The 23,593-nt window shown below is 41.9% G+C and overlaps 1 protein-coding gene across 9 annotated transcripts in view; it reads right to left on the bottom strand.

Annotated features, from left to right (window-relative positions):
- ank2b (ankyrin 2b, neuronal) overlaps positions 1–23,593 on the bottom strand; it is a 150,973-nt gene that overhangs the window by 17,504 nt on the left and 109,876 nt on the right. For 2 of the 9 annotated variants that reach the window (XM_085759591.1, XM_085759587.1), the window contains 21 exons: positions 22,719–22,791; positions 19,413–19,554; positions 17,844–17,931; positions 17,613–17,716; positions 16,415–16,453; positions 14,216–14,440; positions 11,559–11,713; positions 10,585–10,796; positions 10,258–10,462; positions 10,070–10,166; positions 9,744–9,972; positions 9,431–9,556; positions 9,188–9,310; positions 8,654–8,686; positions 8,435–8,456; positions 1,729–6,297; positions 1,125–1,202; positions 847–978; positions 601–750; positions 263–467; positions 85–142 (listed from right to left, as the gene is read on the bottom strand). In XM_085759591.1, coding sequence (XP_085615717.1) covers positions 85–142; positions 263–467; positions 601–750; positions 847–978; positions 1,125–1,202; positions 1,729–6,297; positions 8,435–8,456; positions 8,654–8,686; positions 9,188–9,310; positions 9,431–9,556; positions 9,744–9,972; positions 10,070–10,166; positions 10,258–10,462; positions 10,585–10,796; positions 11,559–11,713; positions 14,216–14,440; positions 16,415–16,453; positions 17,613–17,716; positions 17,844–17,931; positions 19,413–19,554; positions 22,719–22,791 — 7,065 coding nt within the window. Of the gene's footprint in view, positions 1–84; positions 143–262; positions 468–600; positions 751–846; positions 979–1,124; positions 1,203–1,728; positions 6,298–8,434; positions 8,457–8,653; positions 8,687–9,187; positions 9,311–9,430; positions 9,557–9,743; positions 9,973–10,069; positions 10,167–10,257; positions 10,463–10,584; positions 10,797–11,558; positions 11,714–13,233; positions 13,333–14,215; positions 14,441–16,414; positions 16,454–17,612; positions 17,717–17,843; positions 17,932–18,743; positions 18,756–19,412; positions 19,555–22,526; positions 22,587–22,718; positions 22,792–23,593 lie in introns of all 9 variants that reach the window. The other 7 variants (XM_085759592.1, XM_085759585.1, XM_085759586.1 and 4 more) reach the window with 7 other exon arrangements.

The following is a 23,593-nucleotide window of genomic DNA, read 5'->3' as shown; positions in this document are numbered from 1 at the left end:
TGGTGCCCCTTTGGGCACAGGGTCTAGCACATGGGATTGGAGTTTGTAGGGAGCGGTGCGGTACAATGTGAAGAGAGGACTTACTTGTTTGTAACTGCCTGTGTGTACCGAGTCCGCTATCTCCTCATATATGTGTGATGAGCTGCAAAAAAAACAAAAAACATTTGAATATTTAGTGACTCACTGACTAAAAACCACAACAGTAGGGCATATATACTGACCAATGTTGACATTTTGTTATTTACAACTATGCAATGCTTACTATGTTGTCTCCATCTCTCTTTGTAGTTTCTCTTTCTGGGCATTTCTTAGAAGTCCTGTCGTGTCGTGAAGTGATGACAAACTGGTGGACAGGTCTTCTGCTGACACCATGGGGACATCCTGTCCTGAGCCTGGACTCCTACGTGTCGGATCCGTGCGCCTGCCCGGCCTGGGACTGTCAATGTCATCATGGAGGGCAGAGAAACCTGAAAACAAATACATGGCAGGTAATTAGTACAAAAAGAGTTAGTATACATGACTCAAGTGCATAGGAAAACAATCATTTTGAACAACATACACATATAATAATCTGCTCCAAGTTAGCCTTGGCTTTTGTACCTTCACTGTGGTCCAGTGCTATGGTCCGCTCAATTTCTGCATAGGTATGAGATGATGTGTCGTCCTGAGTGGACTTGATGATCTTGGTTTCAATGAGGTGAACGATGTCCATTCGGTTGATCTTTGTCAGACTTTCAATCAGTGTCACCTCTGTTGAAAGAGACAAGAGACCTTAAAGTTCCCTTTACTTTGCATTTATTTAAAAAGCAGCAACTCTGAGAAGTAAGTGCATTGTTTATGACTAACCTGTGACTTGCTGTCCCTGCCCCTCACCCCAGAGTTTTAAAAGGGCATGACTCTGGTCTTGCAGCGAGTTTGGATTTTCAATCCTTATCAGATTTATCCTCTCCTCACTAAATTCCAATTCTCGTGCCAGCTCTGCCAAAAAGATAAAATTATAATTATGATGATCTGAACATTTCAAATATATGCTAAAATGTTTCTTGAGAAGCTGACAAAGAATACGTAATAATGCATATTTTTGAGCTCAATAGTTTAATCACTGCTACGAAAGTGTGGCTCACCCGTCCAGCTGAAGCCCAGATGGTCGGCTATAATGGCCAACCGTTGTTCTTTTTTCTCTGCTTCATCCTGTGGGTCTACTGCAAATACCACCAGATAGCAGTGAGCGGACCGCGCCGCAAAGTTTACCAAATCAATTCACATTTACAAATGAGATCCGGAAAACTAATCACTGGCTTTCTTTGTTCTTCTACGACTGGCAGTTTATGACTGTTAATTCTGAGAGGTATTGTATCCAGGGGAAAGTAAAATAATATACCTATATAGAAATGTGACAGATCTTTAAGTGACAATATGATTAAGAATACATTGGAAAATTCTTGATAATACATGTGATTGTTCTAATAATATACGTCTTTCAAGGTTTCAATCATTAAATTGTTTTTGTAAGTTCCATAAAGCCTTTAAGTCAATCTTGAGATTTTCTGCACACATAGAAGGAAAGAGAGACATCATTACAAACACAAAGACAGCTCAAGCAACACGATCACATGGATCCTTCAACTACAACGGGACTTATTACAAGAGACAGAGGCAGCACCTTTACAGCTAGTGTACTAATGAGACAGAAGAGATAGAGAAGAGCCCCTTGAAATGGGGGGATACCTTGACTTTGGACTTTATCATCTGGGATTCGCTGCATCTGTGTCTCAACAGGGTCATCCCACAGTGGTCTAATGGGAAAGATGTCTCCTGAGGGAGGGAACTGCATCTCAGGAAACGGTTCTCTTTCTATGATGGATGGATCAATGAGACTGCTCTCATCATCTGAGTTTGCAGTTTCCGCCTCTTGTTCTTTCTCTGTCTCTACCTGTGCCAATCTAGCCACAAGTTTTGCTGCCTCGTCGCTTATCTCTTCAAAAAAGTCAGCAGACTTTTTGCGTGGACCACTTTTCTCTTTAGTGGGTGTTGATGATTGAGATGATTGACCACTTTTGCCCCGGACTGGCAATCTGGATTGGAAGCCTTTAGATTTTGACTCGGCACTCAAGGGACGACCCTGATCTTTTTTAGAAGATGGCCTAGTAGACTCCCCCTCACAGAAGCTCTTGGCTTTGGAAGATGTTGTCTTGGTTTTGACCTCCACAGAGGGACCTGCATCTGTCTCAGATTTTCTCCTTGAATCCTTTTTTACAGGGACTTTGAGTTTTTTGTCTTGAGTAGACTCAACACGTTTCACAGTAGATTCAGGCTTGACGGTGCTAGCTTTGATGGGGATTCTAGATTTGGATTCAGAGGTGAACGAGGGCTCTTTCTTAAGAGTGGTTGAAGATACTGTTGTATGAGATGGAGATTGAGTTGTAGATTTACCACCACTTTGAGCAGAAGACTTAGCTTGTGTTTTACCTGGAGCCTTTTTAGCGCTACTAGAAACACTTTGCTTAGACTTGCCTGTTGGTTTGGGGGCTTCTATCACTGACTGTGGTTCTTCTGGAGAAGAGTCAGAGGACTCTTGACCCTGCTCAGAGTAAACAGATCTAGTAACTGTAGTTTCTGCTGTTTCTACATTTGTTATCATTTCATCAGAGCAACATGTGTCTAAATCTAAGGATACTTCACCTACATCTTTGTTTGTTTTAGTTTCTAGACATTCAGAGGATGTCTCCTCATCTTTCTTTGTGGATTTGGCTGAAGCTGAAATACCCATTTTTGGGATTTTAGATTTGGAGGCATCAGCCTTAGAGGTTGTCTGTTCACCTTCAGGTGAAGACTGAAGCTGGGAATCTTTTGCTGTTTCCTTTGATTTCTCCTCTTCCTCAGTCTTAACCTCTAGTGTTAGATTGAGGCCAACTTCAGGTTCTGCTGCTGATCCACTAACTTCATGCACAGCTTCCTCTACTAGAGGCTCATCTAAAGGCTGCTCACCTATCTGGAAAAAGGCAAAGCCACCCCCCTCTTCCTCATATCTCCTCTTAGTCATGTCAATAGCACCACTTCGGGTCATCTCAAAGAGCTTCCCTTCTTGGAACAGGAAAGGGTTGGGTTCACTGGTAGGAGTGCTCTCCTCTGTTGGTGTCCTGCCAGGTGTTGTATCTGGAGTTGCTTGCAGAGACTGACGGTCTACCACCAGATTCAGTATCTTCTGTTCTTCCTCTTTGACACGAGCTTCAAAAGTGGCATCATCCTCTCGCATGGCCGACCACGAGTCGGTGTCTACCTTTGCCGTAACACCCTTTGACTCAGTTCTGGGAGGTTCCACACCCTCGTCATCTTCTTCTGTGTCATCATAGATACAAACCTCTGGTTTGAATATTTCTTTTGTCTGATCTGTGGGAACAGTTGCACCAAGCCCCGCTTCTGGTGCTGATGTGTGTCCCCTGTGATCTTCTTTCACTTCATCTGTAACATTGCTACCTGGTTTTAATGTGGTGCCTAATTCTTGACCATCTGTATCATCTCCTTTGATTTCCCTTGACTTCCTTAAGCACTCCTCCTTTTGTTCATCAGTCCTGTTTTCAGTATCTGATACTGTTTTGGCACTACTTTGTTCCTGTGCAGTGTTCAGTCTGGATTTTGAATGATGCTGGTCTGAGACAGAGTGAGGTCCCTCTGAGGTGACACTGGCTGTTGTTGTGATCTTGAGCTCTTTGCTGTGAGATCCTTCATGCAAACCTGCTGAAAAAGGAGAGGGAGGTTGTACTTTAATATGGGGATCAACAAAAACAGCTAACTCTGAATCCTCTGTGGGTCTACTGAGCCCATTTTCCCTTTGCGCAAGCTCCTCACTTGTGGGCTCTAATGTTTCATAGCTGTCATCCCCTATTTTGGCATCTGCTGCAGGAGACAAATCTTTTCTAGAGTTCTTTTTGCTCTTTGCTTCTTGTTCCATTTCATCAAATGTTTTTATTTTGGCTGCCATTTTAAACATTTCCTCCTCTGGAGTGATTTTTGTCTTAGCTCCATAGCTGTCTGATGTGTCCTCTTCTTCTGGGTCTTCAGGGATGACAGCCGGTGTGAATGGGACAGAGAGGAATGTATGGTCAGGGGGTTTGGGGTTTACCTCGTAACTTACCTCTTCAGAACTAGGGGTATCAGGAGAGAGGGGACTCTTACCAGAACTTGTCATCTGAGATGTCTGCTCACAACTGTCATCATCAGCACTAGCCTCATGGTCTCGAAGCAGCCTACCACGCATTGCATCGTGGGGAACCTCTCTAGCTTTGGAAGGCTCTGGGTGGCTAGAGGATTTACTAGGTGGACCTGGGAAGGAAGGGTGGCTTTTTTGTTCTACAGGGCTGTTCTCTAAGGAGTCATGAGGGGGTGATTCATTGGTTGGGCTAGGTTCAATAGAGTCTGGGGATTTATGGGAGGAATTTTCATCCATGAGAGGACTACCGTCTAGAGAGTCTCTGTGGCTTATTGTCAAAGAGTCATCAGCTAATGGGCTGAGAGCATCTGAGTCTTGTTTTAAAGGCAGCTCTAAACTTTCATGACGCTGAGAAGATGATCTAGACGCTGGAGAACCAACTAAAGACAATGCTAGCTGACGATCAGGGCTCTCATCATCGCTAAGAAAAGTTTCTACAGTCTCTGAAATTCTCTTTGTAAGCTTTTGAGGTTTAGATGGCTTAGACTCACTCCTAACAGACATAGACTCACTTGTAATGTGGTCATCTGCAGCCTCGCTGGAAGAGACAGGCAGGGTCATTTCTGTAGATAGCTGATCACCAGAGGCCCCTACGCCAGAGTCTCCAGACTTCTCTGTGTCTTTACTTTCTGTTTTGAGTGTTGTGGTAGCTGGTTCTGAAGTTGTAGAGGTCTGCTGTCCAGTTTTGGGAGAAAGACACAGACTTTCAGGACTTGTGCCTGGAGTGGCTAAACCCTCATGTTTGTAGCTGTCCTCAGAGCTAAGATGAGGGGTCCCATCTCCAGAACTACCACTTAATGAGTCTGCCACACCCTCATGTTTTAAGCTGTCAGAGCTGTCATCAAGGCCACCATTTCCAAAGTCTGCAGTTTCAGTCAGCTCTGGATGAGCAGCAGCAACTGACTTGGTTTTGTCCTCTTTATCTTTATGAATAGTCTCTTTCTTGCCAGGTTTGGAATCCAAAGATACTTCTCGCTCTTGAGAAACACGTGAGGTTACTGCTTTGGTCATGGATTTGGACTTTGTGGTCTCTGATTTTGTGGTTCTATCTGTTCTTGATACAGTGGATGTTTTGAGCTCAAACAGCCCAGACTTTCTCTTCGAGGGGTCCTGCCCCGTTTGGAAAGCTTGCATCAGTTCTTTAACTGACATGGTCTCCTCAATTTTCTCAGAATCGGCTTTAGGTGATTTAGGGGGGGCCTGTTTCGCTTTAGGGCTTTCTTTGGCTTTCGGAGAAGATTTGCTCATAACAGGCAGTTGTGACGGTTTGCTTCCAGTCGACTTTTTGCTCTTCTGCTCTGCCTCTACTTTCTGTTGTAAAGCTTTCACTTTGTCCTTTATTGACCCAATGGGAGTTTCTTCAACCACTGGAGATACGGGTGAGGCTGGAGCAGGGGCTGCGGGCACACTCAGAAGAGCACTTCCCTCTGTTGATTCCTCTGGCTGTCCCTGGTCTTTACCCTTTCTTCTGACTGGCTTTTTAACATCGCCAGCTGTGGTTTTGTCGAGCACTTTGGTTGTAGTGGATGGTTTTGCACTTTTGCGTAGTACAACATCAGTGAATCTTTCTTGGCTGGCTGGTTCCTTTTTAGCTTTTACTTTGGAGGTTACTGGTGCGTCCAGGAGGTATTCTTTGAGGTCACCACTGTCCTTTATGGCTTTAGGTCTGGGAGCTCCTCTGTTGGTTCTAGTTTCACGTAAGATGGGCTCTTGAATTTCTATAGCTGCCATCTTTTTGGCTTCTTCTATCTCGCTATCTGAGAGAAGAACCCATTCCTCAGACATTCTAGCTGCCTTTGCTGCCTCCTCGCCCTCATACGTTCCACTCCTCAGTATCTCACTGACTTTCTCTAGGTCCTCTTTGACTTTCTCTAAGTCCTTCTCCATTATTTCTAATGGTTCTCCAGAAATGTCCTCAGTCCCTTTCTCTAGACCACACCCTCCTAAAGAAGGTGATTTCTCTGTGGAGTCTGCGGTCAAGATGGCAGTCATTTTGATCAAATCCTGTTTCATCTCTGACACGTCGGATAGGAGGTCTGGTTCTCGCATCAGCTCTGATTTCAGGACTGATGTCTCCGTCTCTTCATCTTCCATACGGAAGAAGAACAAGTAAGGAGTAAAGAAAATCAAAAATTTAAATGAAAGGAGACAGACATTGGAGAATGTGGTCAGGACAAGATTGGAGAATAGTGCAGGGATCATAGGACAACAAATTCACATTGGGCTCTACATCAGGGTGTAAGAGGAACTGGATTCTGAAGGCTGAATAATATAGGTGGGGAAGGATATGAGCAGGAAATAACTTGCTTATACACTCATCGCATCCACACTCAAAACACAAAACTATAAAACATAAGTGACAGAATAAAACATTAAAAAAAACTAAACAAAACCAGATGACAAAGACAATGACACTTATATGGAAAAACAGACAACAAAGGAAACAAAGAAACAATATCAAACCATCTCAAGACTGCTTGGATGTATGGCAAAGGCCAATGTGATGAGAGGCTAAAATGATATGAGAACAACTCTGTCTATCAAAGAAAGCCAGTGATAACCTATGAAGCATATAATGATTTCCAATTAAAACAGATCATCTACTTTCACAGTATCTAAAGCAGAAGGAGGATCTCAAGGAAGAACACTAGAAGAAGACTTCTTCTAGAAAGGGATAGTGTTTACTTCCCTTTGTCCTCCAGTCTGCCTTTTGCCTGACTAAACATTTGAAGTATAACGGAAATTAAACATGAAATAAAACAAAACACTAAATCATAAGTAAGTGATGCTGTGAAGGGACATTTCAAAATCAAAGCACACCAACAAATGACAAATTAACCTTTATTAATCACCCACTACATATTCTCATACACACACACGGGCACACCCATACACATGCATGTAAGGCAAGTTATTTCCATGCAAAGCAAAGGGAGGTGCAGAAAGGTCCTAGTGAGGAGTGAATGGAGTCAGTGAAAAGTTTGGAGCAGTGATTACATCTGCGGTTCGAGGATAAAAGATGCACATGATCAGGTATGGCTGTTTTATATGTCCCCATTCAATAATGTGGTGAGGTTTTGAGCCATTTATTTATCTATTAAACATCTAGTGTATGCACAAGACTATATAAATATATATATACAATTTCTTTTGAAATCATAATTAATTATCAACATTGTGTCATTTTCAAACTGCAATATGACCAGGCAGGGAGGGTGGAAGCATTTAGGGTGGGTAAGGAGGTGACTCATTTATTAATATTATTCGAGGACTATATCTAGAGGAATACTAATTTTCTGACTTCTAATTTCCCTGAACTGGGTGCTAATGCAACCACCAACACCCGGTTTTCAGGAACTGGTGCAAGCACACATGGGCAATTTTTCGAATTTGAATTCGAAAAATTGGGTGGAGTCCAGGTATGCTTCAGTGATGACATCACATCAGCTCTTCTCGTCTCCTTCCCTTCCTCTTGTTGTTATATGACAGCTACTCTTATTTAAGGAGCATGTTATTGGTAGTTGTGTCTCATTATCTTGACCCATACTGTGTCCATCTTTTTATAAATGTTTGAAAATGCTTTGGGGTTTTTCTTTTTGTTTTGTTCTGACACCTGGTGTTTTTTTTTGGTTCTGATGCCCGAGGCAAGTGATTTTTTTGGGAGAAGAAAGAAAACAAACAAACCAAAAAATCACTTTTCTCTCAGGGACTTTTTTTCACAGATGAAAAAAAAAAAAAAACCTCATCCTGGCAAAATCATAAATAATCCTGCCTTGCCTTTCAAGATTTCTGTAGCCTATCGCCTGTGCAGGTAATAATGAAAAATAATAATTTCACTTTTATTGCATCATGGCATCTGCCTCAACACATGTGGGTTTAAAGCCAATAAAACCAATCAATAAAAACTGACACCATAAATATGGCAATGTTACACATGTTAAGACTCCTGCAGGCTTTTAGGCCAGCAAAAAATGAAAGGCCATTGTCGTATAAATATCACCACAGTATGAATGAGTTTAATTTCCATGGTCTGCAGTTCAGCTGTGTCAGTGTATCAGTCTTGTTACACCTCTACTCAACTACTTTAGTCTTGCATGTACCACCCATACATTATCAATGCTACTGTTAGATTAGTTTGATTAATGCAGACAGGTAATGCTATTATCAACAGTAACTATTTTAGTAAAAGTTATAGCAAAAATTGAATAGGAAAAGAGTTCTTACATTTCTCGTGCATTCTGTTGGTCTGGAAAAGAAAAAGAAGGGAAATGGATCACAGTTAGTTTCGTATCATTAGCTGCATGTGTCAAATGTTTTAAGATTACTACGACTGTACAACAGCTTCAGGAAATTGAACACAAAGAACACAAAGAGACACATGTAACACAACGGCAAAAACTGAGCTTGTTCGTTAGAGGAGGGGGGAGCAGTGGCTGCCTTTACCTCGTCCTCTGGTTCTTGGTCTGAATCGGACTCCTTTTATTGGGAGCAAGAAGCAGCGAGAAGCAGAAAAGATGTACAGATGGAAACAACAGCAACATTAAAAAAGGGAGAAAAAAGATGGGGAGAGGGTGAAGGGGGTGCAATATATGGTCACCATAGCAACAAAGACAACAGGTCAGTGTGATTTCAGGGAGAGCCGTGGTAAGCAATTTATTAAGCAAAAGAGTTTGAAAGCAGAATTCATTACCATGTTAGCCTGAAACACACTTAGACTGTAGCATATTCTGGATATCGATCAGCTGTTAATGATTTTTAGTTAAGCCTTAAAAAGCTATTTAAACAAACACATCTATTTAAATGTCTATACAAGAATCAATACGTGATTGAAAGGACAGAATTGGGGTTGCTCTTTGAAGTAAGGTAGTGAGCAACAAGAGGGAGGTCGCGGTCTGGTGCAGCCTCTGAGTTTACTTACAAGAACTAACAAGAAAGTCTCCTCTGTTGTTGAGTCAAACAACAGTGTGGTGCTCTCACCTTGCAGTATGATGGGAGGGTGATGTTGAGGTTGCATATGGCATTTTGCGTGAGTGACCTGTAGTTTCTCGGCTCTTTCATAAAGGACAGACGGCCACACGGCTCCTGAGTGTTGTCTCGAATCTGCAAAAGCAGTGTTAGTTAGTCAGTCAGCCGATCACCGGGAAACAAAAAGAGGAAAGAGCTTTTTGGGCTTTTGTGTGTGTGTTTGTGTGAAATAAACAGACGAGGAGTGATGCTCACTTTGATGAAGAGAGCTAGTCTGTTCTCCTTAAAGGCAAAGAAACTGAACAGATGGTGCTGGCCACTTTTGGTGAGGGGAACCAGGTTTCCGAAGCAGTCTGCATAGATAGGTTTTCCTTCCAGAACCTGAGGGAAAAACAAAAACACTCAACCGTCATTCCCGTTTTAGCTCTCTGCACCAATTTATCTAGACTCCTCCAACCTTTGTTAGGTCTTAACTCAGCTTTGGGACAGATAATCAGCCTTGATCGATCAACAGTGGCTAAAAGAAAGTCAATAAAAACTGTAAAATAAAAGTCCCCTCCCGTCTCACCTCCACGTCTCGACTGCGGGCCACCTCTGTGAAGTTCTCCTGCTGCTCCAGCGTTTTATCGATCTTGTCATCGGTCATGCAGAAGCAGCGCAGTCGCGCCTCGATGGGGTCGTGGGTCTTGGCGAAGATGACGAACTTGGCCATGTAAGGGACGCAGATGATCTCCCGGTACACCTGAGTGGAGAAGTTGACGGACTCCTGGACTTGTCGACAGTCGATGAGCCAGAACCTTTGAAGTGAGATCGAGAGCGTTACAGAGAACCGGTGAGGTTTAAAACCACTTTATGAACAGCAACATCTACAGTCAAAGTGCTTTAAGACTTTACCTTGCAGACACGTTGGTGGTGAAGGAGACACAGTCATTGATGAATGTTAACGGAGTGGTTCCTGTTATGTCCTCCCATTGGGCTGGCGTTGTTCCACCTGGACATGGACACAAACAGAGTATGAGCGATTTGGCAGCTTAAGTTTGTGTCTTTGGTCTATTCACAGATTTAAATGTGTGTTAACTAACCAGTGATGCTACAGAGCAGTCGTAACGTTGGGGTGTCGCCTCCGAAACCGTTCAGGACCGGGTCGGAGTTGCTCCTGGGGACAGGGATGGTCATGGTGATGGGTTTATGGAACTTCCTCCGGCGCGGCTCCAGGGTGACGATGGGGCTGAAGGTGGCCTTGTTCCCCAGGATCTTCCTCACTGCGTCTATATTGACCGGCTGAGCCTGGAACAGCAGACAGAGAGAGAGGGTGATGGTCTGAACTGAGGCTCTGCATTGAGGACCGTCTCGGCTGCAGAGAACTTTGTACCATTCACTACGATAAGAAGAAGGTAAAGGCACATTACCTGCAGTCCGACTCTGATCCTCTTAGTGAGGGCCCCCTCGGGAAAAACTGCCTGCACTTGGGGCACGACGGTGCTGCTCAGGATTCCTCCCTCAGGTCCAATCAGATTACTGTCCTGCTTGATGCGTGACACCACCGCAAAGTACTGAGGAAAGTCTCTGGTGATGATGCGGCAGATGCGCTTCCTCTCCAGCTCCTCAGGGGGGTCCAGCTCTGGAGGAGGGGAAGCAAAGAAAAGACGTCTGTCAGGGACGCTAACGTTGGGATGTTCATTCACTTCATGCAGTCTGCACCAGTGTTTCCCAACCAGGGGGACTCGGACCCCTAGTGGTACTTTGTGTAATTGCAGGGGGTGCTTAAAATGATAACATATCATTTTATTGAGTGACCTTTACAGGGGAGCATACATCAGTCCGACTGCCCAAAAGTCCGACGGCTCATTTCTCCGACTACTCATTCTACAGTGTTAAGGTTAGGTTTAGGGTAAGGTTAAGGGTTAGGGCTACTTAAGTCGGAGAAGTGGGAGGTCGGACTAATGGACGCAAAAATAAAGAAATGTACGGTCGGAGAAATGGGTAGTCGGACAGACGCCATGCGCCCACCTTTACAAACATTTATCATTTTACTAAAATGGTGACATCATTATTGCCTTAAACTGCAGAAGCTAAACTAATTGGCATTTTTCCCAATCTCATTTGTTTCAATGGGAAATTGGTCATACTTTAATAAAAAGCCAAATTCTAATGGCTTGTTTGTCTTTTTAAATGTACTGCATTATGTCGTTATTGTGAAATATCGCAAGATGGTGAAAAACTCACAATTTGCCGTTTGTTACACACCTCTGCGAAACACAGCATTGAAATCGCAAATTTACCGTTAATAACTACGACGCAAATAAAAAGGCTATTTCTATTTCTGTCAAATTAGTGTGGGACTTTTTTGCCACCACCTTTCTTGACGCCATCAGAAACTGACCCTCGTCCATGCCGTTGAGTATCTGGTTGAGCTCTTCCTGCGTGTGTTCACAGTGATGCTCCTTCCAGCTCTCGCCCGTCTCACTCCTCAGGATCACCAGCTCCCGCTCTTTCCCCCGCAGGGCGGCGAAGTGGGGGATCTCCACGATCACAGGACTGAAGGAGGGGGTGGGCAGAGGTCAGGTCATGTGACCCAGTGAGGTCAGAGTGTGGTGTACAAGAGCCTGTGCTAATGTCTGTAGTTTATGTGATACTTTGAAACATCTTCACACTTGAGCTAATTTACTTGGGCTTTGTCAACACCATTAATCAATGTTGGTCTCTACATTCTTGGTTTTCAGTTCAGAAGTCTGCGATAATTTGGTTTCTGTGAAGTCTGAATTAGCCAAACCTGTGACCTTGGTGATGTAAATTCAGCTTCTTTAGCGTGTTTGCTTTAGCATTAGCGTCAAATCGCTAATGCCAGTAGTCTCATTGGTTGGAGCTACAAGTTCACCATCCACAATTTACAGTACTGGCTAGCTACCATTGAAATAACTTTGCGCTTGAGTGCGAGTGACAATGGTATTGTCTCAAAACAAACTTTACCTAATTGATTCTGGTGGATTAGCTAGCGTGTGCCCTGTAGCATGGTGCCTATTCAACTCAGTGTCAACACTCAGGCAACTTTCCAGGTTTGCAAACTGAGCTGTTACTGAGCTGAACCTTAATCACTTGCTGTGAAAGAGGTCACATGGCAAGCTGCAAGTAGCGGCAGGGCACGTAGCCATGATGTCTTTTTATCTTCTTGGTTTAATTATGTAGAGGAGGTGAGTCAGCCCACATGAGAAAAGTAAGTGTCTATTTCTAGGCTACAATAATATTTGAATAAGTGACTTGAATAATTACCTGATATGCATACTCACAACAAGCTAGCTACAACAAATGTCTATATGAAGCATGCTACATATATACAGTACAATACAACACAGCTATTCACGTAGAGCTGCTGAACCTTTCATGTGATATTTAGATGGTTCTTTGGCCTGATAGAACATTACAGGAAAAAATACAATATATAGAATTTATATAACATGGTTTGGTCCTTAGGTCATTTGTTGTTCTTCTATTGCTCCACAATTTGGAGAAAAATGGAGAAGTATATTTAGTATCAAGGTTTTTCAGCTAAAATCTTATAAGAAAATTGGCTGAAATTGGGAATTAGATGTAATTTGATCCTTATTTTGGGGAATTAGTCTGTTTGTCAAGTTAACAGTTAGATAACAGCAAAAACCATCATGTGGTTGAATCACCTATGGACCCATTACTACCTACCAGGCCATATAACCATTTAAATTTCACACAAGAAACAAAAAAGAAGAAAAACAACAACAAAAACATCTATCAAGAAAACAGGGAGCATGAAAACATGAAATGGAGGAAGCTAAGCAGAAAATAAGATTAAAAAAAAGAAAGAAAAAGAAACAGTGGGACAGCAGTGTAGGGTTGGTGAGCAGCAGGTGAGGTTGTGTACGAGACACCAGCACAGGCAGGACAACACACAGTAACAACATCAGATAAAAAGGAGGATGTGGACGGGGGGGAAAAAAACAATGCGACCGGCATCCATGTATTGTTTCATATGCAAAACCATTGATTTTTTTTTTATTATTATTTTTTATTTCTTAACACCCTACCCGAGGAATTTTGTCCCCGGCGGGCCAAGCTGGAGGATTCTGCTAACCAAGCTCTCCCCCTCGTTAAGAGGCGGAGGGGCGCTCGGTAGGTGGAGTTTACTGTGTGATCGATCAACGATGTGTCCGTATGCAGCAGTGGGAGGGAGAAAGAGCAAACACAATGTTTTTCAAATTGGTCGGGTGCAGGATAGAAACTTCGGGCACTAATGTACAATCTACGGGTGAGAGCTGAATGTCTACGGAGGCTCAAAGCGTCCAAAATTAAATCAAAAATCAAAAATAAATCTCAAGTCTATCTATTAATTGAATCAAATTTGAACACATAAGGTGTCTATGTTTTTGAAGACTAGCTATAGCAGAGTACAGAGCCAAACAACAAACAAAAAGTAAAAATTTAAATTCATAACATGGTAATATGGGATGTAAGGCACGTTTATTAACTGTAGAGTAATGATAAATCATCACATATATCATATATAGCCTCTGATAGCAAGTGACAGTAACAATAAACCTATACTGTCCTGCTCTATCATCACCAGCAGAGGGCAGAGTTGGGGGCAACATATCAAATCAATCATGGTGCATTATACTGGCGGTGGAGTTAATTGAAAGGCTTTTGCATTACGGCTCAGGGGGGAAAAAAGGTTAAAAAGAGTTAGACTGCAGCTGTTAGGAAACAAAAAACAGGGCATGCTGCAGAGCAAAGATAAACGCATCCCTGGCGCCGGGAGGAAGCGAGAGCAGATACAGAAACAGTTTTTAGTGAGGCGGCAGCAGGGGGAAATTAATCTGAAAGAAAAACGGCAGCAAGTCGTAAAAGCTCCTCGTTAAACAACAACAACAACAGAGAGAGAGGTAACTCTACTTCCTGTGGTTTTAAATGTCATTTCTTCATTTAACTTCAAAGGTTATCGGCATAAAATATCAATAAAAGGTGCGTAAAAACTTAATAAATGAATGAATGAACATGTGGGGGCCTTACCCGAGGAACTGGGCTCCCGAGGGCCCCACCTCGATGATCCGGCTGGCCAGGCCCTCGCCCTCCACCATGGGGGGCATGGTGGCCAGGCGGTGCCTCTTCACCAGGCGGCAGGTGACCCGCGTGGGCGCGCTGCAGTTCCTGGGCGGGATGATGATGCGCAGGCCGTTGTGCCGGCAACCGCGCATGGCTCCGCCCCGGGCGTCCACCATGAAGCTGACCAGGAAGCTGCGGTGGGACAGGAGGGATTTGCACCAATTAAAATAAATATACATAACTATGTCCGTTAAGTGGTGAGAAAGTAGACACCAAAGCTTTATAAAATCTCTGGCAACATGTTTTGAATCTCCTGTTGTTTGTTTTCTCAGCACTGAACGGACGAGAAAAGACGAGAATGAGTCGCATCAAAACATTTTTCACTCCACGGCTTCAGGCTCTTCAAGTCACTCCCCATGCAAACAGGCAAATACTGTATGCACATGAATCTCACATCTGGATGGGGGGTGATGAGGTCTATTATGTCATACCAACTTGTAATGTGATTGTGTGTGTGTTGTGGCAACAATGAAGCAAACACGACGACAATGACTGAAACATGAAACACTGGTTATTGAATTCAGCAACACGCCCAGGGGAGGAAACCGTTAGAGACAAAGAGACCGCTGTTACTGTCGCTGTGGCTCTGATCAGTGAGTTTTATCATCGATAGACAGGAAACATGAAAAACACACCTCAAAAGATGGACATTCCTCCACTTCCTGTCTCTCACTGACTATCCTATCAATTAAAGGCATAAAAGCCCGAAAAATACTCATACAGGTGTGTCTGAGAGGACCGAATGGCCAACAAAGTATGATGCCATCTCGGTGTGTGTTTTCTGATTGGCCATGACAATTTTCTTCTCTCAAAACCTGATTTCCGATTACGATATTTTGAGAAATGACAAAAGGCAAAGAAATTATTTCGAATATGCTATTTTTTTTAATTGAAATAAGTTGGTCGTGCTGTGATCTTTAAGTGCCATGGACTTCAGACAGACTTTAAAATAAATAGACACATGAAGATAGTGTGCGGGAGTTTTTTGAACATCATTGACCGACAGGAAATCAATCCGACCTACTGTACCTTTAACTATAATGTGCTGATTGCTGAATCGTATTTAACACCAAAAGGACTGTACAATTTTTAAATTTACACACTGCAACAAATTAAAGGAAATAAATTTGCACCAACGTGACAATGCTCCACCCACAGGTCACAGGGGTCACTGAAGGTCTGATGGATATGAAAATGTTGTGATTTCAACCCAGGTGAGCAGCTGTGGGAGATTCAGGAGCATCATCATCCTCATCAAAACAGCACATGGTTGGACTCATATCTCCGGGACTAGGGCTGTCAGAACGAACTTCGCTATTTAAACAGAATTTGAATTATTTTTAAAATGAAAACGTTAGAAGGTGGAAAATGACGATCGAACGTGTTCCTTCCACAACGATGTAAATTAACGTTGCGCTTTGCGACATTCAGGGTAGTAAACATGTTGATAAAACAAACAATTTTGTTGTTGTTGTGCGACTGCAGCTTCAAATATACAATCAGAGTTTTTTTTAAATTGCCCGTTTATTCGGCTTGGGCGCTGCACCTACGTGTTCCCACATTATTGCACACCTTTTTTTTTTTATCGATCGATCCACGGACCACTTGCGTTGCACCACTACTTAGAATATTTGATTTCCCTTCTTCAAGTTTTATATTGAGGTGGTAAAACTGTTGCAAAGTGTGTTGCAAATTACAGATTTGTTTGGAACGCCCTCTAGTGGACGCCCATCAGAATAATAAGCTTGTATAGGTATAATGAGCAACGTTGCAAATTTGAATATTTCACATAAAAAGCATTAGAAATTTGAATCTGATTTTGGGGGAAGATTGACAGCCCTATTCTGGATAAATGGTCCAACACCTGACTGAGAGTCTTTACGTTGGTTTTCCTTTAATTTGCCGCCTGTGTGTCGTCGTATTGAGAACCAGGTGTGTAAGAGAGGGGCAGCGCTGGTTAAAGAGGGCAGTGACACACACAAACAATCAAACACCTCTCCACCAGGAGAGCACACTGTGGTGAAGGAGGGGGCAGGGGGAAGACGGTGATGAAGATGAGGAGGAGGAGGAGGAGTGTGATGTAACCAAAGGGTGCAGAGGGGTCACCTGCTGTGGTCTCCATGATCATGGCACGGAGAGGAGTGGCTAAAAAACAAAACCAGCACGTCGGACAGAGAGGAATCAGAAGAGTCAAGCAGAGAAGAGTCAGAGACACCGAGGCTTCGCTTTGATATGTGGAGCAGTAGTTGAATATTTGGAATAAACTTTATGGTAACCCTTTAATTTACAGGCTGTTAATTACGTGATAATGCCAAGAAATAACAATTAAATTGCAATGAATTGTTATTGCTTGGCTATTTCTTGACATTATCACATCATTAACAGCCTGTAAATTAAAGGTTCACCAACTTTATTTCTTAGAGTGAGACGAAGCAGATTGATATAATCTGTTGTCTGTGAGGGGTCTGTGTGTGAGTAACCTGCCTTGGCATAAAGACTGGAAGCAGCAAACTTAAAACTTTCTGGTTAATTTCTTATAAACTTTAACATTTGGAGTTTTTTTTTCTTATGGCGTGGCGTAACATTGCCTCGTGCTAACTCCCAACTCCAAAACAGCATAAAGTGTTATTAAATGTATACTTAACTGATTTGACACAAAAATACAAATGCAAATCAATAAATGCAAATATATGGAACCATAAAGACTGGAAGCAGCAGCAACTGGGCTACAAATACCTCTAAATAATACAATTATAATGATAATTTAGTGTTTCAACATGCTGGAACTATTTCTTTCCAGCTGTGTGTTGGTGAACCAAAATGTTGACTCCTGACTCCAAATCAGCAAAATCCCCCAAATGTTGTCTTTTGTTAATAAATTTATACTTCTAAAATAGCACAAAGATATCAATACAAATAAATAAATATAATTGTTCTATATTATTTAGTTAATTTCTTCATTGAGTCTAACGAAGCACAGAAAAAGAAGAGAATCACAAAATTGCAAGAGTCTCATTACAAAATAGAAAACATGCAGCTGCCAAGTGAGAGAAGCACTTGACTCTCTGCACTAGGGATATGACAGATAATTGAAACACTTTGCTAAAATTAAAGCTAATTATACAATTAAGTGTTGTATTTGTGAATGTAAATTAACTACTTGAGTTACACCAACAGCTCTGCTACCGAGGACATACAGTAAGAACGCAGCCATTGTTTATGTGCAGTGTGTTCAGAAAATGATTTTCACATCTGTATTATTTTGTTTTCACTCTGTAGATAGTGAGTCAGTGAGTGTACGTACCCGGAGTGGATGGGGCTGGAGGATAAAGCCACGTTGTCCAGGTTCTCTGTTCCCCAGCTCAGTCTGTACGAGTCCCTGTCGTTCTCTCTGGCCAGTGATGAAAGCTGGAATCAAAACAAAGAAGCTTCTTATAGATAAATAGATAGATAGACCTGTGATCTTTGCTTTAACAGCATGTAACTTTGTCATTTCCCCCTGGAAGTGGCCTTGATGTGACCGCGCTGATTATACCTGGTGGCTGGTGAGCATCTCATCCAACAGGCCCTCGTGTTTTGGGGAGTAGTAGCTGTGGTGGGTGGGGGTGAAGGACCGGTCGCAGCTGCAAGAGGAAGAGGAAAGTAGTGAAGGTGGTGAAGCTCAGACATGAAAAACACAAAGAAAAAACACTGACTAACATTTGATCTTGATCTAATGACTGGTCATGAAGGTCACTTAGGGAGGATTCATGTAACTAAATGAGTGAACTCATTAAACACAGACTGAGTTTGGGGCCGACTGTTGTTCACAGTTTTTGCTGTAGATGTTTTAACGCTGTAATAACAAATACCACGTTGTTTTACACTGTAAAATTTAATTTTGATCCTTCCTTAAAAAAATAAAGACCGATCTTAACTGATGTCTGCTTAATTTGTCGACTCTCCTCGTTTACACTTAAAGTTAACACGACTTTCTGGTGAGGAAAGTAATTAAACTCATCAGGCTAAAGTAACTTTTACTGGAAAGTATGAGTCAGGATTGAGCATCCTCAAAGAAAGATGGTTGTAATGAGCCTTTAAAGAAGAAGAAGAAGAAGAAGTAGAAGAAGAAAAAAGAAAAAGAAGAATAATTCAGCTTTAACAACTTAATGATCTACTTTACTTGAGCCAATCAGTTTCATACGTTTTTTTTAAGTAAAGTCAACTAATTACATTTTTTCAGTGTAGCAGCATCAAGTCTCACACATTTTTTACTTGTCACCTTGTTTTACACACAGGTCCTTATATTGTTGCTATAGGAACCATAGGAATAGCTCATTAAACCGGGTGAACACGCAGCCCCAGACTGACTGTGATAGTTACATTACAGCGGTTAACACACAGCGGTGCTGAAGGTTTAAAAAGCCCAATGTGTGGCCACAGCGTCAGCACATACCTTCGCAATCGACTATAGAGGGTGACAATGGACACCAACGATGAAGAATGAGCAGGAGGAGAGGTTGCAAAACACACACACACACACACACACACACACATAAACACACACACACATAATCAAACACAGGCAAGAGGAAAGGTTTGGTCAGTACACAGATATACATGCATATACAGTAAGAACCAGCACAGTGAATACAGAAACAGAGTCAAAGTACTGTATCATGTTCAATGAATACATTTTGGTAACCCCTTTAATTTACAGGCCGCTAATTATGTGATAATGTGAAGAAATAGCTAAGAAATAACAACTAACTGCATCATAATCTAGAAATAATCGCCAATTTCATAGTAATGTTGAGAAAAACAGCCAAGAAATAACGATTGATTGCATAGAAATGCAAAAAACAGTCAATTGTAATCTTTTGCCTTTATGAAAAACATGACATTACTATGAAACTGATCATTATTTCTAGACTATTTCTTGACATTATCATGTAATTATCATATACAGTAATGAGTGTCTTGTAAATTAAAAGCTTACCATAATTCTTACATATTTATTATTTTCTAATTTAAGCAAAAAAAAGCTTTGACTTTAAAAGCAGAGATTAGAAAAGTTAATCAACCCAAACCCAAACCTTCTCGTCTTTATAACCGACATAAGTACCTGTCTGTGCGTCCTCCCTCCAGGCTGAAGCGGAGGTAGTTCATCCCGTCCAGGTACTGTCCAGGGAGGGAGTCGTCCCCCAGCTCCCTCAGGTCCTCGGCCCTCAGGTACTCGCCTCCGTCGCCCGTCATGGTGTCGTCACCTTGTTGGGAGAGAGAAGGACAGGGAACCAGAGGTGAGCTCTTTGAATTAACAATAAAAACAGGAACAGGAAGAAGGCGGTATCTGTTAGTGAAGTTACCGCTGATATGATCCACGGACAAACGGACAAACAAATGCTTCAAAATGCAGCTACAACATTTTTAGAGTGAGTTGAAAGATAAACGGCGGGAAGAACTGGAGGAGGACAAAAGGTTTCAGAGCCGACAGCTGATGTCATCATGGAAAAAAGTTGTTTAATCTTTATTTTATCTTGTATATCTACATAATAACTTTAGCATACTCACCATTTAACCTCTTATTCAGGTTTATTGACTGTATCTACTGTTTCTCCCTCCTCTGTCATGTGACATCAAACGGATGCAGCGTCATAGCAACTGTCTCTAAGCTGTACTAGTTTTCTGGTGAAGCTCTACTTGCTGCTGTTCCTCTAACTGTCCAGCAGGGGTCAGCGTCACTATCGGCTGCAGGTCAACCTGGGCCAAAAACACTCACTGACATCATGTGGTTCGTCAACACTGTGACTCTCTGACCCGTGGAAATAAATATTAAACGAAAAAATTCGGATTATAACAAATCCTCCTGACTCGTGCATTCATGCGATGTAGTAATAAATATGATGTAATGACTTCAGTGCTCTCTGGCTTTGGTTCTCCAAGTCTCTGGACATGATGGTTTAATGAGTATTAACATGGTGTGACTCACATCCTGTCAAGCCCTAGGGATGCTGGGAAGTTTAACTCACTCAGACAGGACGTACGCAAAATACATCAACACCAGCTCCCCAACTATCAGGGTCATATGCAGGAGCCTAGTCACTGTGTGAAGGTAAACTGAAGGAGAAAAATATGTTTTTTTCCCTTGCACAAAGTTTATTTTCTCAAATGTATTATATATTACGTCCATAAACAAGAAAACAAATCATCTGATCCGCCACTGTAATAATAATAATAATGGTGGGTGGAGCTTGTCAGGTTGGATGTTGCAGGCAATCTGTTTATGACACCAGTCTGCATGGTAAAATGTGGTGGAATGATTTACGAAACTATGATAATTCGGGTTAAAATAAGTCCTTCGTTCCTCACAATAATAACCTGGTTAAAGAGGAACTATGCAAGTCTGGTCGCTTTTCCTGTTTTGCTAACCCTCCTCTCCTCCATGTGCATTTGTTTACAACAAAACTGGCGAGAAATCAATTAATAGAGCGCTACATAACGTTATACTATATAATATATAATGTTACGAGGTGTATATTTGTGCAATCTTATCTGGGTCGGAGGCTCTGATCTTACAAGGTTGGTTTTCAGCCAAGAGGCAATATAGGTGGAAGGCCTCCATTCTCCCTTTTACAAGTTACATTTATTTAACCATCACTATTACTCTGAAGCAAGATCCTGCATAGTTCCTCTGTAAGTGTGTTGAGCAGACGTGTACTGTAGAGTAAAACCCAAAATATCCTGCATTTCTCATGAGAATCGAACACAGTTCTCACAGTCATATTCATCCATTACAGCCTCCTCTTTGTACAACGCCACTGCACTTTTTCCTCTTCTCTCCTCCTCCGTCATAAGTGTAACTATGAGTCATAATAACCTGCACGTGTGATAATAATCTGTTTTTGACAGGGAACATTATTTTGGAGAATGCTGTCCATCCTCCAGAGGAGTTCAGATACTTGGAGAACCAATGCCAAGCAGCATTTAAGTTGTTCTCTTTCTGTTCAGTTGTTGTTTTTGTGATTTTGGCCCAGGTCTGTTTTCTTTAGGAGTTTTATTCTAAAGCAGCAGAACAAGTGACAGACATACTGTAGTCAGACAGAGACGCTCTGGGGCCGAGAGTATACTGGCTTCCTGGGGAGGGAAGAGTGTGAGGAGATAAACAAATACATCGTTCAGTCACTCATTATCATTATGGTCTGGCTGAGTATTTGACCCACTTCTAAGACACTCAGTACTACTTCATATTGGTAATGGTACCATTAATGCTACTGTAACAGCTAATGAGGTGAGGATAATCTCAGCCCGTTCCCCTGTGCTCAGTCTTTCCAGGATTAGTTTTATTGTTGTGTTTATTGTCTCTTTCTTCTGTTTTCCCAGAAGATAAAACTCTCAGGACACTGACAACAACAACTTTCTACTATACACTCTATATTTAAGCTCACTGCCTCCAAGATCCAGCTACAGACTTGACACAGAAAAAAAACAAGAAGCAAAATCCACAAAATGTTCAACTAGGTCTTTAAATAGATGCCAGATACTGAGCTACAGCTGGACTAGGGGTGGGCGATATGACGATATTAAATCGTGAAGGATTAGAGCGTGTAGACGATCTGCCAAAGTGCAGAGATCGTAGAATCGTCTGGGGCACCTTTTATGTTGCAAGAGTGCATTTTATCAGAGTATGTTTACTTGCAAAACTGCAGCTATTTAAATGGGCTCTATGCACAGCTCCACTACTTCCTGAATTTCTTAAAGGCAGCTCCCAAACTGATTAATCCAGGTGTGTCTGATCATTGTGACTACTCAGACACACCTGGATTAATCAGTTTGTCTAATAATGTAAGACAGGAAATAAAGGAGCTGCCTTAAGTTCAGGAAGTAGTGGAGCTGTGTATAGAGCCCATTAAAATTTGTTAAGAAAGGCTCTTTGACCTAAATTGTCTGTTTTTCAATTTTAGATTTAAGATCGTGATAAAATCGAGATCGTTATTTTATTTTTCAAAAACCGTGATATGATATTTTTGCCATATCGCCCACCCCTAAGCTGGACTTCAACTTCCCTCTGCTGACCTTTAAACATTGTCCACAGCTGGAACATCAGGAGTTAGTACTGTACTGTCACATCTCCATAAACAGCAGCTCAACAGCTCATGCACAACATCATCATCATCATCATCACTCCAGAGTAAAACCAACAGCACAGCAGGTCGTCACACCGAGCACAAGGCTGCGATACCTTCCAAGTCCTTGAAGTCATCAGACATAGCATCATCATCATCATCAATGGATCTGAACGCTGAGGGTGAACAGCACAGTCACACACTACACTACTATACACACTACAGCTGCTGATTGACCTGATCACCTGATCAATCTAGGATCAATAAAAAAAACAGTTTGTGTCTGAATGTTCTGGATCAGGACTCACCTTCTTCATCGGAGACGTCCAGGACTTCAGTCATGGTCTCCGGGACGTTCAGCTTGTGTTTCTCTGTCACCGTCTGAAAAAGAAAATGGAGCCTGATCACACTTCACTTCACTTTTCTTTTCTTTTATTTAACCGCTACTGAAATGATCGACCTCTGAGATAATATCTGTTATCAATTATTATATTTTGATTAGATGAATTAGAAAACAGGTGATGAAGCTGCTGATTGGCTAAAAGTTTTCAAGATAATTCAAGATAAAAATTAGGGCTGTCAAACGATTAATTTTTCTAATCGCGATTAATCGCATGTTTTCCATAGTTAACTCGCGATTAATCTCTATTAAAAATATTATATATGGCGCTTTGGACTTTCAACCCTCCAAAGTGTTATAATCTCTAGACAAACAACTTTTAGACCAGACCTAGTAGGCCTACCTAATCATAACACATGATGCATGAAACTCACACAGAATTGAAACGAATTGCATCCAGTGGAAATTGCCCTTTACTTTGCTACACCTCTGCCTGGCCATGTGCATTTGTTGACAACAGAAGCCGTCAAAAAATCAATACATGGCCATGTGCATTTGTTTACAACAAAGCCATCAAAAAAATGAATGGATAGAGCTGTGGATATATGTTAGACTGTGTATATTTGTGTAGCAACCAACTTGAAGGTGCCTTACCGCCACCTACTGGACTGGAGGTCCCACACTCCAGTCCTCCAGTCCAGCAGACAGAGGACAAAATGGGCTGCGATTAACCGCGATTAAAAAATTTAATCGCGTTAATTTTTTAATTAATCTCATCGCGATTAACGCGTTAACTCTGACAGCCCTAATAAAAATGTAAAATTAGTGTCTGATCATGATACC

Source organism: Trachurus japonicus, chromosome 18, assembly GCF_045865225.1.
Source record: "Trachurus japonicus isolate A0001 chromosome 18, Traja_1.0".
Lineage (NCBI taxonomy): Eukaryota > Metazoa > Chordata > Actinopteri > Carangiformes > Carangidae > Trachurus > Trachurus japonicus.
This window is presented reverse-complemented; position numbering and strand designations above follow the sequence as displayed.